General features: G+C 35.6%; 1 protein-coding gene across 1 annotated transcript in view; it reads left to right on the top strand.

The window, feature by feature from the left end:
- Positions 1-17,883, top strand: part of MYCBP2 (MYC binding protein 2, E3 ubiquitin protein ligase) — a 195,132-nt gene that overhangs the window by 144,454 nt on the left and 32,795 nt on the right. Inside the window, 6 exon segments of the mRNA XM_009332100.1 lie at positions 9,151-10,794; positions 12,145-12,314; positions 13,124-13,368; positions 14,050-14,217; positions 15,919-16,076; positions 16,503-16,702. Coding sequence (XP_009330375.1) covers positions 9,151-10,794; positions 12,145-12,314; positions 13,124-13,368; positions 14,050-14,217; positions 15,919-16,076; positions 16,503-16,702 — 2,585 coding nt within the window.

Below are 17,883 nucleotides of genomic sequence, written 5' to 3'. Positions count from 1 at the left end.
AGAATATTTCAAAACCTACTCAGATAAAACAGCTGATTGCCAGTGGCATCAGCGCACCGTCATTGAGAATTTGTCAATTGTATATTCTTTCCCATCACTTTCAGTTTTCTTCTCTTGTTCAGAATAGTAAAGTCAGAGTTTCTTATTCAACTTGGCATCAAAAATAACCCTAATTGTTATATTTCAAACTTCAGATGATTTGTCCTTTAGCACTTAGATCTGTATTGTATGAAAAGAAAAGCTGTCAACATTTTTTATTGGCTGTTCAACAAGATCTTGGTCAATGGATTTTTGCCTATCAAATAGATGTAGATAAACTATATTCGGTAAGCTACATCCATGGTTTGTGTTTTAATAAGGATCCCTGATTCAAAAGGAAGCCTTTTTTGTCAGATGGGGGAGCACTGGTAGTTTACCAAATAAAATAATGAAATTGGAAAAATTTTTAAGTTTGTGTCTGATTTGGGATGTTAGCTTAGTATAAGATCTCAACCGATACGGTTATTTGCCCTTTCAGCAGGGCAAAAATCATCAACCAGAACTGGTATACTGTTGCACTAACTGTGGTGAATTTTTTTACGCTGAGGGTGGTGAAACACTGGAAGAGGTTGCCCAGAGAGGTGGTGGATGCCCCATCCCTGGAAACATTCAAGGTCAGGTTGAACGGGGCTCTGAGCAACCTGATCTAGTTGAGGATGTCCCTGCCCACGGCAGGGGGGTTGGACTAGATGACCTTTAGAGGTCCCCTCCAACCCAAACTATTCTATGATTCTACGATTTGATACAAGGACTTTCTTGCAAACAGTTTATTATCTAATTTAAGATTTGATGCAAATAATGTAAATTATGCATAAAGGAGAGAAATATTAACATTTTTGTTTTCACTATCAAAATTTAAGAATTATATGGGGGAAAATTTTCTGTTTGAACTCCCTTAGTCTTTTGCAAATTTGTTAATCCTCCATTTACAAGTTCATCCAAATTCAGTATATTGTCAGGGAGGCCTGTAAGACTATATTCATGTCTTGTTCATTTAATAATCAAGGAAATTATCAGAGACATTTGAAACTTAAATAAGACTGTCTAAGTTAAATCCCTCCATTTAAGCAATTATTCTGTTATTACTATGTTTCTTGAAACTTTGCGTGTTGGAAAGTAATGGATTAATTTGCAACAAAAGATTAATTAGAATAGCATGGCATATATGCAATAAAAATATTGGTCGAATTCCACTGTGTGGTTTTTAATCTGTATTCAACGCTGATGCAGCTATAATAGAACTGTAACAGAAACTCCTTTTAAGTGTGCAATTTTCATTGCTTATTTCCAAAGCACTTGATAGCCTCCTGTTTTCAAACATGTAATTAAAAGTTAAATCCATTAAACAATGTATCCCAAGGCTCCATATCAAGTCACTTGGATTTTTGCCCTAGACATGCTTAGTTTTAGTTTCAAATGATGTGCTCTGTCCTTAAGTGCTTCCTGCAGTAAAGTTAGATCTAAAAATTAAAATGAATGTTTATAGTCAATAACTGCTATGTTTAAGGGACTAATGATAGTTGAAAGAAGTTGTGTCAGCCTAGATTTCCATGGCTGCAGAGCTTATATACTAAATACTGGTTTTGATTGAAAGTCTGCCTAAATAGTTTAGTCCACCACTTAACATTTTCTGTTCTTCCTCAGATATCTGTCCTCCTGGGGAGAAATTTTATTTGGAAACATGATTCTGAGGAAGGTTAGAATTATGCTGAATGTCCTCTAGAATTATTTCCTGAATTTACATTTTTATAATAGGAAGAAAAATGTTGGTGTGCTTATAAAACATACTCTGTGCCAGTAACAGATTGTAGTTTTTCTTTAGAAGAGTTTGTAGCTAGCTGTTCTTTCTGAGGAATGGTTTCTGTGTTTGGGGTTTGGTTTGGTTTCCAAATTCATTTGGGGAAGAGGGAAAGGGCTTGTCACAACCTTTTATCTTCCGATACAGTGTCTGGTTATTTTTTTGCAGAAATACTACAGTTTTGGACAACCACTTCCTTAGATATAATGCTTGAAAAAATGAGAAGTTTCTCTGTTTATTCTTGTCACATCATAGATAAACTAACAAGAGTCCTGTGTGTTTTGTCAAAGAATTTGTTACAGAAAGGATATTATAAAAAAGAAGAGGGAACTGTGTTTACTCAGTTTTGTGTTATTTGCTAGAACTCTATGAAGGGATGATTGTTCTCTCCTACTTAATTCCTTTGCTAATTTTCACACATGGTCACACAAGGGAAAAAAGCTGAGCGATTGTTTTCTTTTTCACAGGGACAGACAAAATTAAGATGCCCTTCTCATGTATTTTAGTTCCTTGTCAGTCTTTTACGCAGCTAGAAGTCCAAAAAAGCTAGAAGAGATGGTGTAACCTACCTGGAGTTCAGGAACAGCAGTATTGACTTGGAATCATAGCAAGAATTTTTTTCCAGAAAGAGCGCAAGTTTATGTATGTTTCTTCCTTGATTATTTCAACAAAGCAGTCTGTAATTACTCCAGCCTGAGTGTGCTTGCTTCTGAGAAGTTGTTAAGACCATCAGTAACAGATTTGCTCAGGACTGCAACCTCCCATAGCTTGATTAATTTGTCTCTGAACTTTGTGAAGAGCACAGAAGACTCAAATTTCTGCTTAGATTCTGAGTATAGGTGAAGTGTGGAAACCTAGAGGGTCAAGGAAGATCTTGTTTCTCAACCTTCAGCAGTGTGTGCTGGGTCATAAAACTCCTTAGACGTGACAAGTCAGGGAGGCAGGATATTGCTATGCTGTCCAGCATCAGTTATCAAAATTTCACAATTGGCTGTTGAACTCTGAACTTGGGGAGGGAAGCTTGAGACCTTGCGGTCACCAACGTTAGACCGTTATGCCATGTTTCCTCATATCTGAGTTGCTATTGCAAATGAAGAACAGATTTATAGGCTGAAGAGGCTTTGGACCCCCCTCGTTAGCCTCATTTGTCACATTCTCCGTCTTCCACTGCAGCCCTGGCAGCTCACTGAGCAGCTGCACAGCACAGCTACTGCTTCCTGACGCATCTCAGTCCAGGCAGAAGCTGCAGTGCTGAGCTGCTGTTCAATACGTTCATAGTGTCCTCTCAGGCTGCTTCCTTGCCAATCCATGCTGCAGAGCTGCAATCCAGCATATGGTCCCACAGTGTATGATCAGCCCCTGCCATTCATGTCAGGAGTTCCTTGTCCCTTCAGTATTGTGCTACCACTTTCTTTTTCGTTTTGTTCCTTTCCTTTCTAGGTGCTAGTTACTGAACACTTAGAACCACTGGCTTTGCCTACAGTGCTTCTATCCACATTTCCTAAACTGTGGAGGGGGCACAGAAGACCAGCACACATACAGAGCACATGATCCTTCTTTGTAGTGTTTCAGTAAAATAGAGAGAATATTCTCAACCAAGCACACTGATCTCTTCCATATCATGCTGAAATGACTTAATTGTCATGCGAAGCAGCCAGAGAGTATTGGTTTAACTGTTTTTCAGATGCTGCATATTGCCAAAGCATCATTCGTGAAAATTTGAGCTAGTAACTTAAACAGTTTCATACCCTAGGCTTTACAGATCTTATAATCAAAGATATGTATGAAGCATACATTTGTCCAGGTCAATCCAAAACCATCCCTGGGGGACTGGTATGGTAAAGTTTGGAGAAGGAGCGCAAATTGTGTCAAGCTTTATTTTAGAAATACATTTGGCTTATCACATCTTCAAAAATTGTTGTCACACATTATAAAATTATAGAATCATTTTTAGTTATCCTTCTAGCACAGGAATACTTCTTTCAATTAATAAACTTAAGTGTTGGCAGTCCAAACCCTACCTTTGGGTAATGAACATTGCTACTATTTTTCTAATGATACTGCGTTTCAGCTTTTGCTTTCATTCACTCACTCATTCCCCTACTATAACAGTAGCTAATACTTTTCTCCCTTTTTAATATTTAATATTCAAACTTTTGTTGACTTCAGTATATTCTTTTACTTATGAAAAAAAAGAGTCCTTGTCCAACTTGTCACTATGGCATTTAGCATTTTTAGGATGTGAAAAAAGATACATTGATTGCAGTGCTTGAGGAAATTCAGCTAACATCCATACTGTAGCTTCCATGTCAGTAACAGCGAGCAAAAGAGGAATGCGTTCTTTTTGAAGAGGCATCCATTGTTTAGGCAAAAGGGCAAAAGCAGGTCAGTGCTTTCCTTCATCATCATGCAGAAAAGCAGTGGCATTTTGGAAGAAACTTTAACTTATCTCCATCCTCCAGAGACATTTTGCCAGTCTGTTTTAGAGTTTAAAAAAGACCAATGTGGACTAGTTGATGGTGTGTCATGCCTCCTGGATTGGCTTACCACTGTTTCCTCAGAGGAAGTAGGCATGGCTGTTAGAAGACTGCATCCTGCCATAGGACTTGAACTGCCTCTTATGTCTCCATATTGCATAGCTTTTCAAGCTAGAGCTATTTCCATGTTGAAGGAAAGAATGTGACTGAAGATAAGCTGTCACATTAGAATGTGATGTGAGACAGAGCTTGCCTACTGGTCTTTGAAGTCTTTCTAGTCTTTGGGGGTAATTAAAAAAGCAGGAATCCTGACCAAAAAGCTGGTCCCTGTCACTGACCACTTATCCTGGATAGATATACATTGTTTGCCAAGGCACTAAGGAGATTATGTGGGAAACTCATTCTCTTCGACCCACAGTCCCCTTGAAATGATTGAGAAGCAGGACAGTGTTCAACATGAGCTAGATTACAACATTATAAGATGTAAGTATTCTCAGACATAGAATGAAGCAAAAATGTGCATACATGAAATTTAGTTTAGTAAAGAATTTCATTTAATTATTCATAGACTGGAATGCTCCTATATCAAACTGACATTTTTAGGCTTGTATTTACAAAATTGTTCCTCCACTGCTACTTTGTGTTCCTAATGTGTTTTTCTGCATTTTGCCTTTAAAAATTGGTGGAATGACATCCCACTACTCAGAAGTGATATAGTTAGTCTTGGATCTCTCCAAAGTATTTGTAGGCATCAAAGTAGGTAATACTGTTCTTAAATTTATGCTAATACTGCACTGAGAAAATAGAGATTATTTTCTTGTTTAAAGAATGAAATTCTTACTTCAAGCATGTGTGAACACCTTCTCATTATAGAGTCTATAGACTCCTTCTCACTGCTTAAGATAGGGTTTTTAATATATTTATGTGTACAAGTTAGTAAATGTAGTACCACACAAAAAGATGTCTTAAGGAGTGCAGGAATTGAAATCACTTATTTTCAATAGACTTGTCTTCTTCTATTTGTACAAAAGGGTCTTTCTAAAACAGAGTATCTTCTAACATACACAATCTCTTTAAAATTATTAATACCACAAGAATTAGACTTACCTTTTTTCTAAAGGAAGGAATAGGAATTGGAATTAGAATTAAAAACAACATTATAGGAAAGTAAAATGATAGACTTGAAACTAAAAGTCCCTACTGTTACCTCACTCCAAATTTCATTTGAAGTTGTACCTCTAACAGATTTGGTGTCAGTAGACTCTATACTGAAATTATCTTGGACTATATCAGAATTTAACTTTGTTTTTTTTTCTTAAGGCAAAATTATTTTTAAGGGTTGATGCAGATTTGTTTTCATGTCTTGTTTGATAGAAACTCTTCTACTGTTAGTTATGTCTCTTGGTAGTATTGAGAAACTAAAGTTCACATTACACACGTGAAGTTTTTCAAAACATTACATTATTGAGGTGTATTCAGATTTGAAAACAGATAGTTTTGATGGGTTTAAAATATTTTTCTTCATTCTTTCCAGTGATCAGTGAGACTTTCCAACACAAACATCTAGGTGTTCTCTAATTTTCTCAAAAGAATGTGAGAATTGGTCATCTAGAAGACCATATTGCAGTTTTAAATAATTAATCTCTAAATTTACAGATTAAAAGTTCACATTTAAAACCAGAGTTCAGCTGAAAACTAGGTACTGTTTTTATAGTAAACCATAAATCTCATTGGCTAGTCTACACATATGACATTTTTAGATCCTAGAAACTAATACTGAAATCACAGATCCTTTATTCTTTTAAAATTTAGATCAGGGAAAACATCTTGAAGTAACTCTCATTTAAAACTAAGGTAGGAGTCTAAACAATGAATTCAGAATACTTAACAAAGGAGATGCATATCATTTGAAATGCTTGGTTTTATCTTTACTGCTTTTTCCATTGAATCTGTGCTGCTTCTGTGCGACTGTTTTCCACTGTAGAAACTCCATCCTGCTGCCTTGCTTCTCGTGAGCGTATTTACAAAACTAGTGATGTAGCTGGGCCTGCCTCTGCTATTTCATCTCTCTCTCACAAACTGAAGGGTGGGTACGCATGCCAATGTAGCAAGGTTATTCAGTTTTTACATGCAAAATGTTTGGGTGTTTTTCTCCTTCCATTCATTTTCATTTCATTCGCTTAATAAAATACTGTTTCGAAAGTAAAAGTTCAAGTTTGGTATTTCTTGGGAGCTCATTTGGTATAACTATTCAGTGTTGCCTTCCTGAGTTGCAGCAACTTCATAATATGTGATCTAGCTATCTTTTACTGCTTTCTAAACAGAAAGGTGACTGCTAATCTAATCTAATAACACCTGTTTTCAAACAATAGGCAAATGAAATATGGAAGAAGAAAGGGGAAAAATATATGGTCGGTTGTTTGTTTGTTTACAGAAAAAAGCAGTTTGCTACATGATTATGCAGTTTTTCATTTTGGAGATTTTTTTTTTGTGCTGATAGTCTAGAATGCTAATTAGGATTATTTAACTGTATATATGCAAATCCAAACCTTTGTTTTTAAAAACGTAAAATATTTTTTATTGCTGGAAGCTACTGTTAAGCTATGCCTTTCATAAGCAGTTTTGTTCTAGAATGTTTTCTTGCTTGATATTCACTAGTCATGCATATACTTTGAATTTGATACATTGCTGAATGGTTTACAGTGTTTTATGTCCTCTAAGAATACTATTGTTATTTTTTCACTATTTATTCCTCTATGAGGAATTCTGTAAAAGGTTGTATCTAGAGTATTTTCTCATCTGGCAAACCTTAAATTCATCTTTTTATTTGTTTCTGGGGAAAGTGTGTATAAAAATTACAGTTAACATTTCTGAATTCATATGTCACAAAGTAGACATCTCAAAATAGCTCATCAGTAGAACTGGTGAATAACTGAGCTGGCATGAACAAATTGCTTGGACCGATATTTAAAAACCTTTTTTTCTTTTAGCAAGAATTTTATAAACCATGATGTACCATGCTATTTCTTCCCTTCCTCTTCCCCCTCTCTCCCCCCTGCAAAAAAAATTATAGAACTCATAAGAAAAAATAATAAAGACAGACTGGACTCTCAAAATTGGTTATGATGATGTTTGAGATGTTCTCGTTATATTCTACTGTTTACATTTGCCATATTGCTCCTGAATATAGACAAAATATTTCTTCTCTGCCTGGAGAAGTATGAACTCCTCCATGTCCCATGTCCTGGGAAGCCAGGAGAGTACCCTAACCTTCAAGCTTGTCAAATATTCTAATATAGGTATCCTTCACTTTTTTCTGTTGCTGTTTGGTTTATTATATGCTCCTTAAATATGGAGGTAGCAAAATAATAAGAATTGTTTTGTAACCTGAGGAAACATCTGGGTTGCTAGACTTTGCTCAAAAAAATACATTGTTTTTGTATTGTGAGAGGTAATAGTAGAAAAAAAACCTGAGATCACTCTGTGCTATGTATTTTCTAGCATAGGGGTAAGGCCTCATGGTTGGGAACTGGAAGAAGTTGGTTCAGATCCCATAATGCAGAAGGAAATAAACACAGATTACCCACCTTCTAAGTAAATGCTGAAGGTACTGGATAAAAGATCACTGCCTATCCTCTCTGTTCCCATTAGACATCAAGGTCCAAATTTGGAAATATTCCCTGATTAATTGAAACTTTTTTTGACAAATAGTTATTTCCCAAAAAAAGTGCCCAGACCAGTGGAAATAACCTTTTAATGTCTAGAAAAGTAAAATAATCCAAAGTACTGTGACCTAATTCTAGAAGCCTTACAAGAGAAACTTCATGTTTAACTAATGAAAATCCATTCAAACCGGAACGATTTAACTATGCATTCAAGACTTTGCAGTGTAATGCTTTGTGGAGAGACAGTTATATTTAATTCACGATTGCTGCATTGCTTGCCAGTAACTTCAACATTGCTTGCCTTAATTTTCAAAATACAGTTCTGCAAGAGGGGACTGAGTGTGTTCACAGAATTACTAGAAGCAGACTGCTTAATGTACTTATTTGCATATACTTGTTTTGCATGTATTTATATTAAGCTGCCCATAGTTTTTATACTTCTGTGGATTAATACGTGTATGAAGTCAATGTGCATAGGAATAATAAATTACTGCATCAAAATAAAAGGACATCATAGACCAGAGTTGATGGTTTAGCTTAGTGGTTGAAAAAGGTGTTTTTTTCTTTTAGTAGGTTGTGTTCTGGTAGCAGAACATTGATAGTTTGTGGTCTTAAAAAGGTGGATACCTCAGATCCATTTTAAGCATGTTTGTAAGCCTCTTAACCAATTTGCCTTATAGCTGTATTTACTTCCTACATTTCCTGACTTTTGAGCATTAAAGAAGATAAATCTGGTAATACATTTGATCTTTCTGCAAGTCCTTTGTTGCAGTCAGGCTGACACACATAGAGATAATAAATAAATAATCCTTGGTTTCTGTTACAACTGTGGTAAACTTAGTTAACTGCTGGCATTTTACCTAAGAATGTAAATTGTGCTTCCTGCATTAGTGTTTTGTGGAAATAGTTAACTGTGCCTTTTGATACCTCCATAGCAGTGTTTTCTCTGTAAATATTTCCTAACACTTGTTTGTATGTATCTTTGGGAGAAGAAATGTATTGAAAATATTCTAGGGGGAAAAAAATCCCTTTATATTTCCTTTCATTTTGATGTGAACAGAAGCATGTGTTTGAATTTTATCTTGTGTTCAGACCTTTAATCCTTTCTTTTGTATTATTAAAGGTATCACTGTCAAAACATAATAATTTAATTATACAATGTACTAAACAGGTGACCGAATGAATTTCACAGGAGCTGCTAGACCAATTTCTCCAGCAGGAAAATCAGACATGTCATCAAAACACAGAGCTGACTGCAGGTCACCGAAGCTTGATGTGCGAATGAATAGAGCTGCTGCTGACCAGAAGAAACCCAGGAATACAGAAGGCTTATCTGCCAGTGAGTCTCTTATGCTGAAATCAGATGCTGCAAAATTGCGGTCAGACTCTCACAGCAGATCTTTGTCTCCAAATCATAACACTTTGCAAACACTAAAAACCGATGGAAGAACAACTACTGGTCTGAGAGCTGAATCTCCAGGGCCAGGAACACGGTCGTCTTCTCCAAAGACAAAGACACTTACAGCCGTTAGATCTGGTGCTAGTTCTCCACGATCCTCATCACCCCATGACAAAACTCTACCTCAGAAAGCTTCATCCCCTGTAAAAACAAAGCTTGATCCTCCTCGAGAACGATCCAAATCAGATTCTTACACATTAGATCCAGACACCCTTCGCAAAAAGAAAGTACCACTAACAGAACCCTTAAGGGGGAGGTCCACTTCACCCAAACCAAAAATTATTGCAAAAGATGGAAAACCTGTTACAGAAACTGAAAATAGAGCTCCTTCCCCTCATGTCGTACAAGAAAATCTTCACAGTGAGGTTGTTGAAGTATGTACTTCAAGTACTTTAAAAACTAACAGCATTACAGATAGCACCTGTGAAGACAACACAGAATTCAGAAGTCTGGATGATGGTTCTAATAAAGTTCATTTCAGCATAGGAAAAGCACCACTGAAAGATGAGCAAGACATGAGAGCATCTCCAAAAGTGAGCCGTAAATGTGCTGGTAGGCACACAAGACCCAAAAAGGAAAAATCCAGCTTTCTTTTCAAAGGAGATGGCTCCAAGCCTGTAGAGCCTGCCAAGCAAGCAATGTCACCTTCCGTTGCAGAATGTGCTAGAGCTGTATTTGCTGCATTTCTTTGGCATGAAGGAATAGTTCATGATGCTATGGCTTGTTCATCTTTTTTGAAGTTTAATCCAGAACTGTCCAAAGAGCATGCACCAATACGAAGCAGCCTTACTCAACAACCTGCAGAGGAAAAAGAAACAAAGTTGAAAAATAGGCATTCATTGGAAATATCATCTGCTCTTAACATGTTCAACATCTCACCTCATGGACCAGATATATCTAAAATGGGTAGCATCAATAAAAACAAAGTCCTCTCAATGTTAAAAGAACCACCTCTGCATGAAAAGTGTGAGGATGGAAAAACTGAAACTACCTCCTTTGAAACATCCAGTCATCACACGATGAAATCCAGGTCTCCTCTTCCATTAACACTGCAGCACTTGGTAGCTTTCTGGGAAGATATTTCTTTAGCAACTATTAAAGCAGCTTCCCAAAACATGATTTTTCCAAGTCCTGGTTCTTGTGCAGTGTTAAAGAAGAAGGAAAGTGACAAAGATAATAAGAAAACCAAAAAAGAGAAAAAGAAAAAAGAAAAGGTTGAGACTAGGCCAAGGGGAAATCTTTTTGGCGAGATGGCTCAACTTGCAGTGGGAGGACCTGAAAAAGACACCATCTGTGAGTTGTGCGGAGAATCCCATCCATATCCAGTGACTTACCACATGAGACAAGCTCATCCAGGTAAGATTACATATTTTTTAACTCCTGTGTCCATCTGTAAAATATATTGCACACACACATTTTGGTATTACTGTTATGAAAATATGTCAGGCTGTCTTGTCTAACATTTTAACACAGTTCACTATATAAGCTAAATTAAAACTTAGACACGCTCACAAATTATTTACACGCTTGTGTAAGTAATCTTAAGTAGTTATGGATCTGAGCTTTCAAAGATGCTGAAGAAAGTTGTTTGAAACAAGGCCAAAACAATGAGCTGACTTTACAGTAGCTCTTCAGAAACATGCCATTTGTTACACTTTAGGACTTGAAACTGTACTGAGAAAATTGGAAATAAAATAAAAAATGTGAGATTGGTTAATAAGAGTTTCTATGTTGCCGAAAGTTTTCTATTACTGTTCTACTGTGAATAGTAGAAAACTTTTATTTATCTGCTTTTATTTGTGTCAGCACTGGGTATCAGTGACTTAATTTTTTTTTTGTTTAAAATGTATCTCAAAAAAAAAAAAAACAACAAAACAAAACATCCAGTTAGAGTCTCTAGACAATTTGTGTTGTAAAATACAACCCGAGTCTGCTATTTTGTCTCTTTATGTGGGTCCCTGAATTTTTTCAGGAGTTTGTTTAATTTGAGGAAAATGAGGTAAATCAATGCTAGCTAGGCATTATCTTAGCTAGTCAACTGAGTTCAAAAGATACGTAAGTTGTGTTTTCTTTAGAAAAGGGATCACTAATAGAAGGGATTAGCTGCAATATAGCTAGTAATAAGTAGCCTTGTTAAAGACAAAATAATTTCCGTGTTTGCTAGCTTGTAAACATAACTAATTATTTTGCCAGTTAGTGAAGTTCAGGTTGATGTTGTATGCGCTCGTTTTAGCACTGTACACGAAGTTAAAGCGAAATTAAGGAGGCTTACTATTCAGCAATTATCTATGCCCTGAATCTTTCTGAGAAACAATAATCAGCAAAGGAATGAACTTCTTTCCCTTTTAAGCTTTGTTAGATGGGGGTAGGTTTTTTATGTTTGTTAAATTATAGATGATGTTGGCTAACGTATAATACTGATCTTACCATCACTTAGCTGTCTGAGTAGGGAGCTGTTGACGCTTTGGACAAGTTCATAAGAAAAACTTGAAAACTACAATGCGTTTGGATTCTTTGGATACTGCTGGGACACATGGACATGCACCTTGTTTTTTAATCAGTTCAGAGATAGAGAAGAGGAGAAAATTAGTCCAGGAAAAGACAAGCGTCTTCCGTCCCCCTCTCCATTCCTCTTTTACAGTAATAAATAATATAATAGTAATCCTTCTTTTGAAATAACTTTTTTCATCTTTTTCCCCGATGTAGGTTGTGGCCGTTATGCAGGTGGCCAAGGTTATAATAGCATTGGGCACTTTTGTGGAGGATGGGCTGGTAATTGTGGCGATGGTGGTATTGGAGGAAGCACTTGGTATTTGGTTTGTGATCGGTGCAGAGAAAAATATCTCCGTGAAAAGCAAGCAGCAGCAAGAGAGAAGGTATTTTCATCTGTTTCTCATATGTTTAGCGCTCTGTTCGCTTAATAGTACTGTGTTCACAACTTGAAAATAAAGTAGGGCCAGTTTAAAAAATTTGGAATTTCAGAATTTTGGAAGTTTTTGGAATATCCGCTTATGTCATTGATAGGTTTGAAATAATAAGATAGAAACTTTGCTGATTACTTCTGACCAGATTTCTTCCCTTCAGACAGTAGTGTTTTCAAATTTGTAAAGTAATTTTATTTTTTTATCCCAATACAACTGCAGCATAGGATGTGGTACCTAATTTTTAAAAGTATGTGTCAGTTTATTTATCTTTGAATTCTGTTTTGTTTACTGAAATATGAGTACTGTTTTAACTTTATATGTTTATAGTTACCTTAATGATCTTAATCATCCAGATTATTGGATACAGATGCCAAACACTGGGCAAACTAGAGCAATTTTTAATGGGCATAGTATGAAAGGTGGTGTTCTTATATTGGTCTTCCACGACCGATTTCAGATTCTGGCTTAAAGTATACAAATATGTTGAGGTTTTAAGATAAGCAGAACAATGCGGATTTAACTTTATTTTTGAAACTAAATTTGTTGAAACTTTTTGCACACAAAATTCATTCTGAGACAAACATCAAAACTTTCAGTTGTTTTATTAAAAGTTTGCAAAGTTAGGAAAATAATAGAAGTTCCATTTTGTAATAGAAAACATTTTATAACAGGAAGAATCAAACAACTTTAGTACAAGTGACGTTGTCAGCTTTTCCTATGATGTAATATAATTTAAATATACCTTTTTTTAATTTCTCTAGATTAAACAGTCTAGGAGAAAACCAATGCAAGTTAAGACTCCTCGTGCCTTGCCAACTATGGAAGCTCATCAAGTGATTAAAGCCAATGCACTGTATTTACTGTCGCTAAGTAGTGCTGCTGAGCCCAGTATCCTCTGCTATCACCCTGCAAAAGCATTCCAGTCTCAACTTCCCAGTGTCAAAGAAGGAATTTCTGAAGACTTTCCCATTAAAATGCCATGTCTCTATCTACAGACTTTAGCAAGGTAGTTAAAGAAAGTTTATGAATAATGATTTAATACTCATCTATTTATAGTGTTGGATAAAATATGTATAAACAAAACTAAAACTTACACAGAAAAATTTTCCTAGTTCTTTATGATCTTGTTCTTCTTTCTTTTTTGTTTCCATTAATCCTGTTCAATTTCTTAGATTGTATTTGCTCCAAGGGTCAAATATAACCTGAGTAGCGTTTGGATGCTAAATATTTTTTTAACAACAGTTTAGTTTCTGTCCAAAGAATTTAGAATTTCTTGAAGAGTTTAACTTGGTGTGTTAGTACCAGACATATGTGCTACTTTTCTCTCTTCACAGTTCAAAATAGTAAGAAGGAAACCAGAAGACTTATGTTTACTTGGTATTTCTAAGTAGATTTCACTGTAGTGTCTCATGTTTATGATGGATAGACATTTGGGCCTAAAACACATAATGGAAATACCTGATGAAAATACTAGAAGATAGCAAAGGGTGGTCCCCACTCCCTGTTTGTTGAAAATGCCATTATATTTTCCACTAACACTTGTGAGTCACAACCAGCTTAAATGCATTAGGTGAGTAGTAAATGAATAGCATTGGCTGGCTAAATGTATTGGCAAAGGACTTTTGTGTATGCGTGTTTCGGGAACTTGTAATCCTTAATCCTAATTTAAAAATCTAATTTGATGTAGGCATCATCATGAAAATTTTGTTGGGTACCAGGATGACAACCTCTTCCAGGATGAGATGAGGTACCTGCGCTCAACTTCAGTACCTGCACCGTACATCTCAGTTACTCCTGATGCAAGCCCTAATGTCTTTGAAGAGCCAGAGAGTAACATGAAATCTATGCCCCCAAGGTACTTCCTTGTAATTCTAGGTACTACATACAAATGCTAAAGCATTAGCATAACACCAATTTAAAAAAAAAAAAAAAAAAGAGAACATTGCTGTAGTTAAGTAGCTAAAGTATGATATCAGCCCAGAACAATCTCTGAAATGGCAGCAAAAAAGCCAAAAACATATAAAGCTGTAGTTAGAAAAATATCTTCAGTGAATCATAGCATATCAGGTGTATTTTCAACCGCTAGCAATGCAAGTTTGCAAATCAGATGTGAAACTTTTAACTGTAATGCAAACCAATTGCTTCTCTCTAGAAAGGTCTTGTTTTTACAACCTAAATATGAAAAAAAAATTGTTCAGAAATTGATAAGGACTCTTAGCATACCTCAGGGAAATTTATCCATAGCCCTTACTCCAGGCCTGCTTATTTCCCCATAGAGACAAATACAGTTTTTCCAGAATCTCCAGAACTGCAGAACTGAAGAAGTGATCTAAAGAGCAATGGTCCAAGGACCATAGCTGTTGCAAACTCCTTGAAAATATAGCAATTTTTTTCCCTGTGTTTCTATTCTTTAACACAACTGACTGTAGTGCAGATTAACAGCCTTTATGAAAGGAAGTAGCTGTTATCCTCCTTTCAGGATTTCATTTTAAAGGGAAATTTGAACAGGATGGAATTTCATTACCTTACATTTTTCAAAGCAAATGTTGTTGCTTCTTTCTGTGGGAGGTTAAAATGTCACGAAGAAATGATAACTTAATGCTATCTAGGACCAAGAGTGCTAGATAGTTTCTGTCAGGTTAAGCCAGTTTCTTATCTCATTAAGTTTACTATGACCTAATTCAAGCAATTACAGAATTTTTTGTTTTGCCAGGGAAAAAAAGGCTCTTACTGTTACTTAATAATAGTCCGGAATCAACTTAGATGCTTGGTGTTTTCAGATGTCAAACAGTGATTCCTCATATTATAATGAGGATGTAATGAAGAGAAAACTTGCTTTTAATCTGTTTTTATTTCAATCTGTTATTTTATACTGACTGCAAAAACAGTTTATTGGAATACTACAATCTACAATGTAGTCTTTTCAGAAATAGAACTTTTCTAACAAAACTCCTTAAGAGTGCATCGTATTGGTATATTCCTTTATTAAAACTGTGGACTCCATGGTCTCCTGAGGCCTATAGGGACAGCATAAGCTGGGAGTTCTTCTGCAGACTGTAAGAAGTCCACTGAAGGTAAGGAGTAAAACATGTCAGAGGCGTAGCCATAGCAATTGAAAATTGGCTTTAAGGCTAATGATGTTAGAAACGTTTACTTCACATAAAGTTCTAAATTTCAGTTGGCTTGCATATTAAAAATTCCACTCCATAGATGTTTTCACGTGCATTCTCCGGGCAAATTTGGTCTGAAACTTCAATTCAGGCATGATCTGAATGTTTGTATTCTCTCTAAAAAATACCTAAATTCTTGGAACTTACCATGTACATCATTACATTTGTTTATAAAGCACTTGCATGCTTTTTCACCATGTGTAATTCTAATACGTGTTCCTTCTTTTCCAGCATTTAAACAGTTATTAGGTACATAAGACAAACTTTCATGCAGTAGTAGCATTGTCATTAGGAAATGCATGTGTCTTTATTTAATATTTATGTATAATTCAAGTATACTCTATATATTCATTAATGGGTCTATAACTTCACTGATTTCTTGGTAGTTTGGAAACCAGTCCAATAACAGATACGGATCTTGCGAAGCGTACAGTCTTTCAAAGATCATATTCAGTTGTTGCATCAGAATATGACAAACAGCACTCAATTTTGCCAGCACGTGTAAAGGCAATCCCTAGGAGACGAGTCAACAGTGGAGATGCAGGTAAGAGCACAGACACCAGAAGCAGTGAAAAAATAGCCAAGGATATAGCATTGGATTTGCAGTTCTTCTTGGAAACTGTAGACGAATATAATTTTTTATAAATACATATAATGGCTTTTATTTCTGTTTATTAATAAACATTAGCTGTTTGTTAATCGGAATTAGCTTAAGAACAGCTCAGGAATTACTGCGGTTCTGAAATTTGTGGTGCATCTTTTGTGCTTGATTTAAAAGTTAAGGTGGTATTTTCTTTTTCAGTTGAAGCATCATTTTTCCACATTGTTTTTTTAATGTATTTTTCTCATAGAAAAAATGAACAAAAATATCAATTCTAAAATTGCTCTATTGCTTTTTATTTTTACTGTGGCTATAAAATTAAAATGCACAAAGAATCTAATGTATGCATATTTTTATGCTTTTGAATAGAAGTGGGGTCCTCTCTCCTGAGACATCCATCTCCTGAACTTTCTCGGTTAATCTCCGCCCACAGCTCTCTTTCCAAAGGAGAGAGAAATTTCCAGTGGCCAGTACTGGCGTTTGTAATCCAGCATCATGATCTGGAAGGACTTGAAATAGCAATGAAACAAGCCTTACGGAAATCTGCTTGCCGAGTCTTTGCCATGGAGGTATTAATGTACTAATGGACCTTCTATGATTAAAATAAGACATCCGTAAATTCTGTCTCAGAATTTTTTTAAAGAAATTTTATATAGATTAAAAAACAAAAAAAGGAATTATTCTGTGATGTGCAGTAAACCTATTCTAAAAGTTCACTTGTGTTATTAACTCTAAAAGTTAAGAATACAAAAGTATTGCCTGTAAACCTTCTTCAGTAGTTTATCGGTTGTGTAGAAAATCTCTGATAGAAGAATATTATATGAATACAGTTTTCTCCTCATTTGCTCAGCATCTTCCTGGTCTTACTTCCCATTCCTTTTTCAAATCTTGGACTGAGTATTTTTTCTTTAGAATTGGTTTGGTGCTGGTAGTACCTAGATATTTCACAACTTCCTTCCGAGATGGGTGAATGCTACCCCTGTTATGTAGGTAGTGAATGAACGATGAAAAGATCCATTAAAGATCAATTGCTTCAATAAAAGCTGCAGGAAGCATCCTCATTGAGGCGATTTTTTTTTTTATTTCAGCTAAGCTTTAGTAAAGTTTCTTCTGAACTTGTATACAGCATCATGGGGTATTTTTCAAGTATTTGTAACGTGTGAAAATATAGGTGGATTTTCTCAGATAAAGTAAAAAACACACCTCTACTGTTAAGCACCACCCGTCAAATTTCCAAACATCAACGTGCAGAAGTATCGCAGCTTTTAGAAGAGTATAAGAATGTTACAAATTCTAAAAACACTTTTTTCCCCACTATGTTGATTTTTTTGGAAGTGGCTGAATTGTTTTGATTTATTCAGTCAATGGCAGAGACCAAACAAGAAAACCTAATCTCAACCTACAGAGTTCTAAATTAAAAAGGATCTCTACTTTGTTAACCAATTTGAATAGTAAGGAGTGCTGCCACCTCATCCTGTAATAATCGCTGAAAACACGAAAGAACTTTGCTTTTTCATCCTTAAACCTTTTTTCAAAGAACTTATTTTTGTGTATGGTGTTTGTGAATTACTTTGCTATGTCCCCTGTAATATAGTTGTCATTTTAATAAACTCTTTTAGCTACAGAGCGATGTGTCTTACTTGAAGACCTCTGCATTATTATTTGCCTGTCCAAAAGCATCTGTGCACCTCCTTACATAAATGGTTTAAGAAATGGTTTTACTCCAGGTTTGCTTAACCAATTGGTAACT

Source organism: Pygoscelis adeliae, unplaced genomic scaffold, assembly GCF_000699105.1.
Source record: "Pygoscelis adeliae isolate BGI_AS28 unplaced genomic scaffold, ASM69910v1 Scaffold98, whole genome shotgun sequence".
Classification (NCBI taxonomy): domain Eukaryota; kingdom Metazoa; phylum Chordata; class Aves; order Sphenisciformes; family Spheniscidae; genus Pygoscelis; species Pygoscelis adeliae.
This window is presented reverse-complemented; position numbering and strand designations above follow the sequence as displayed.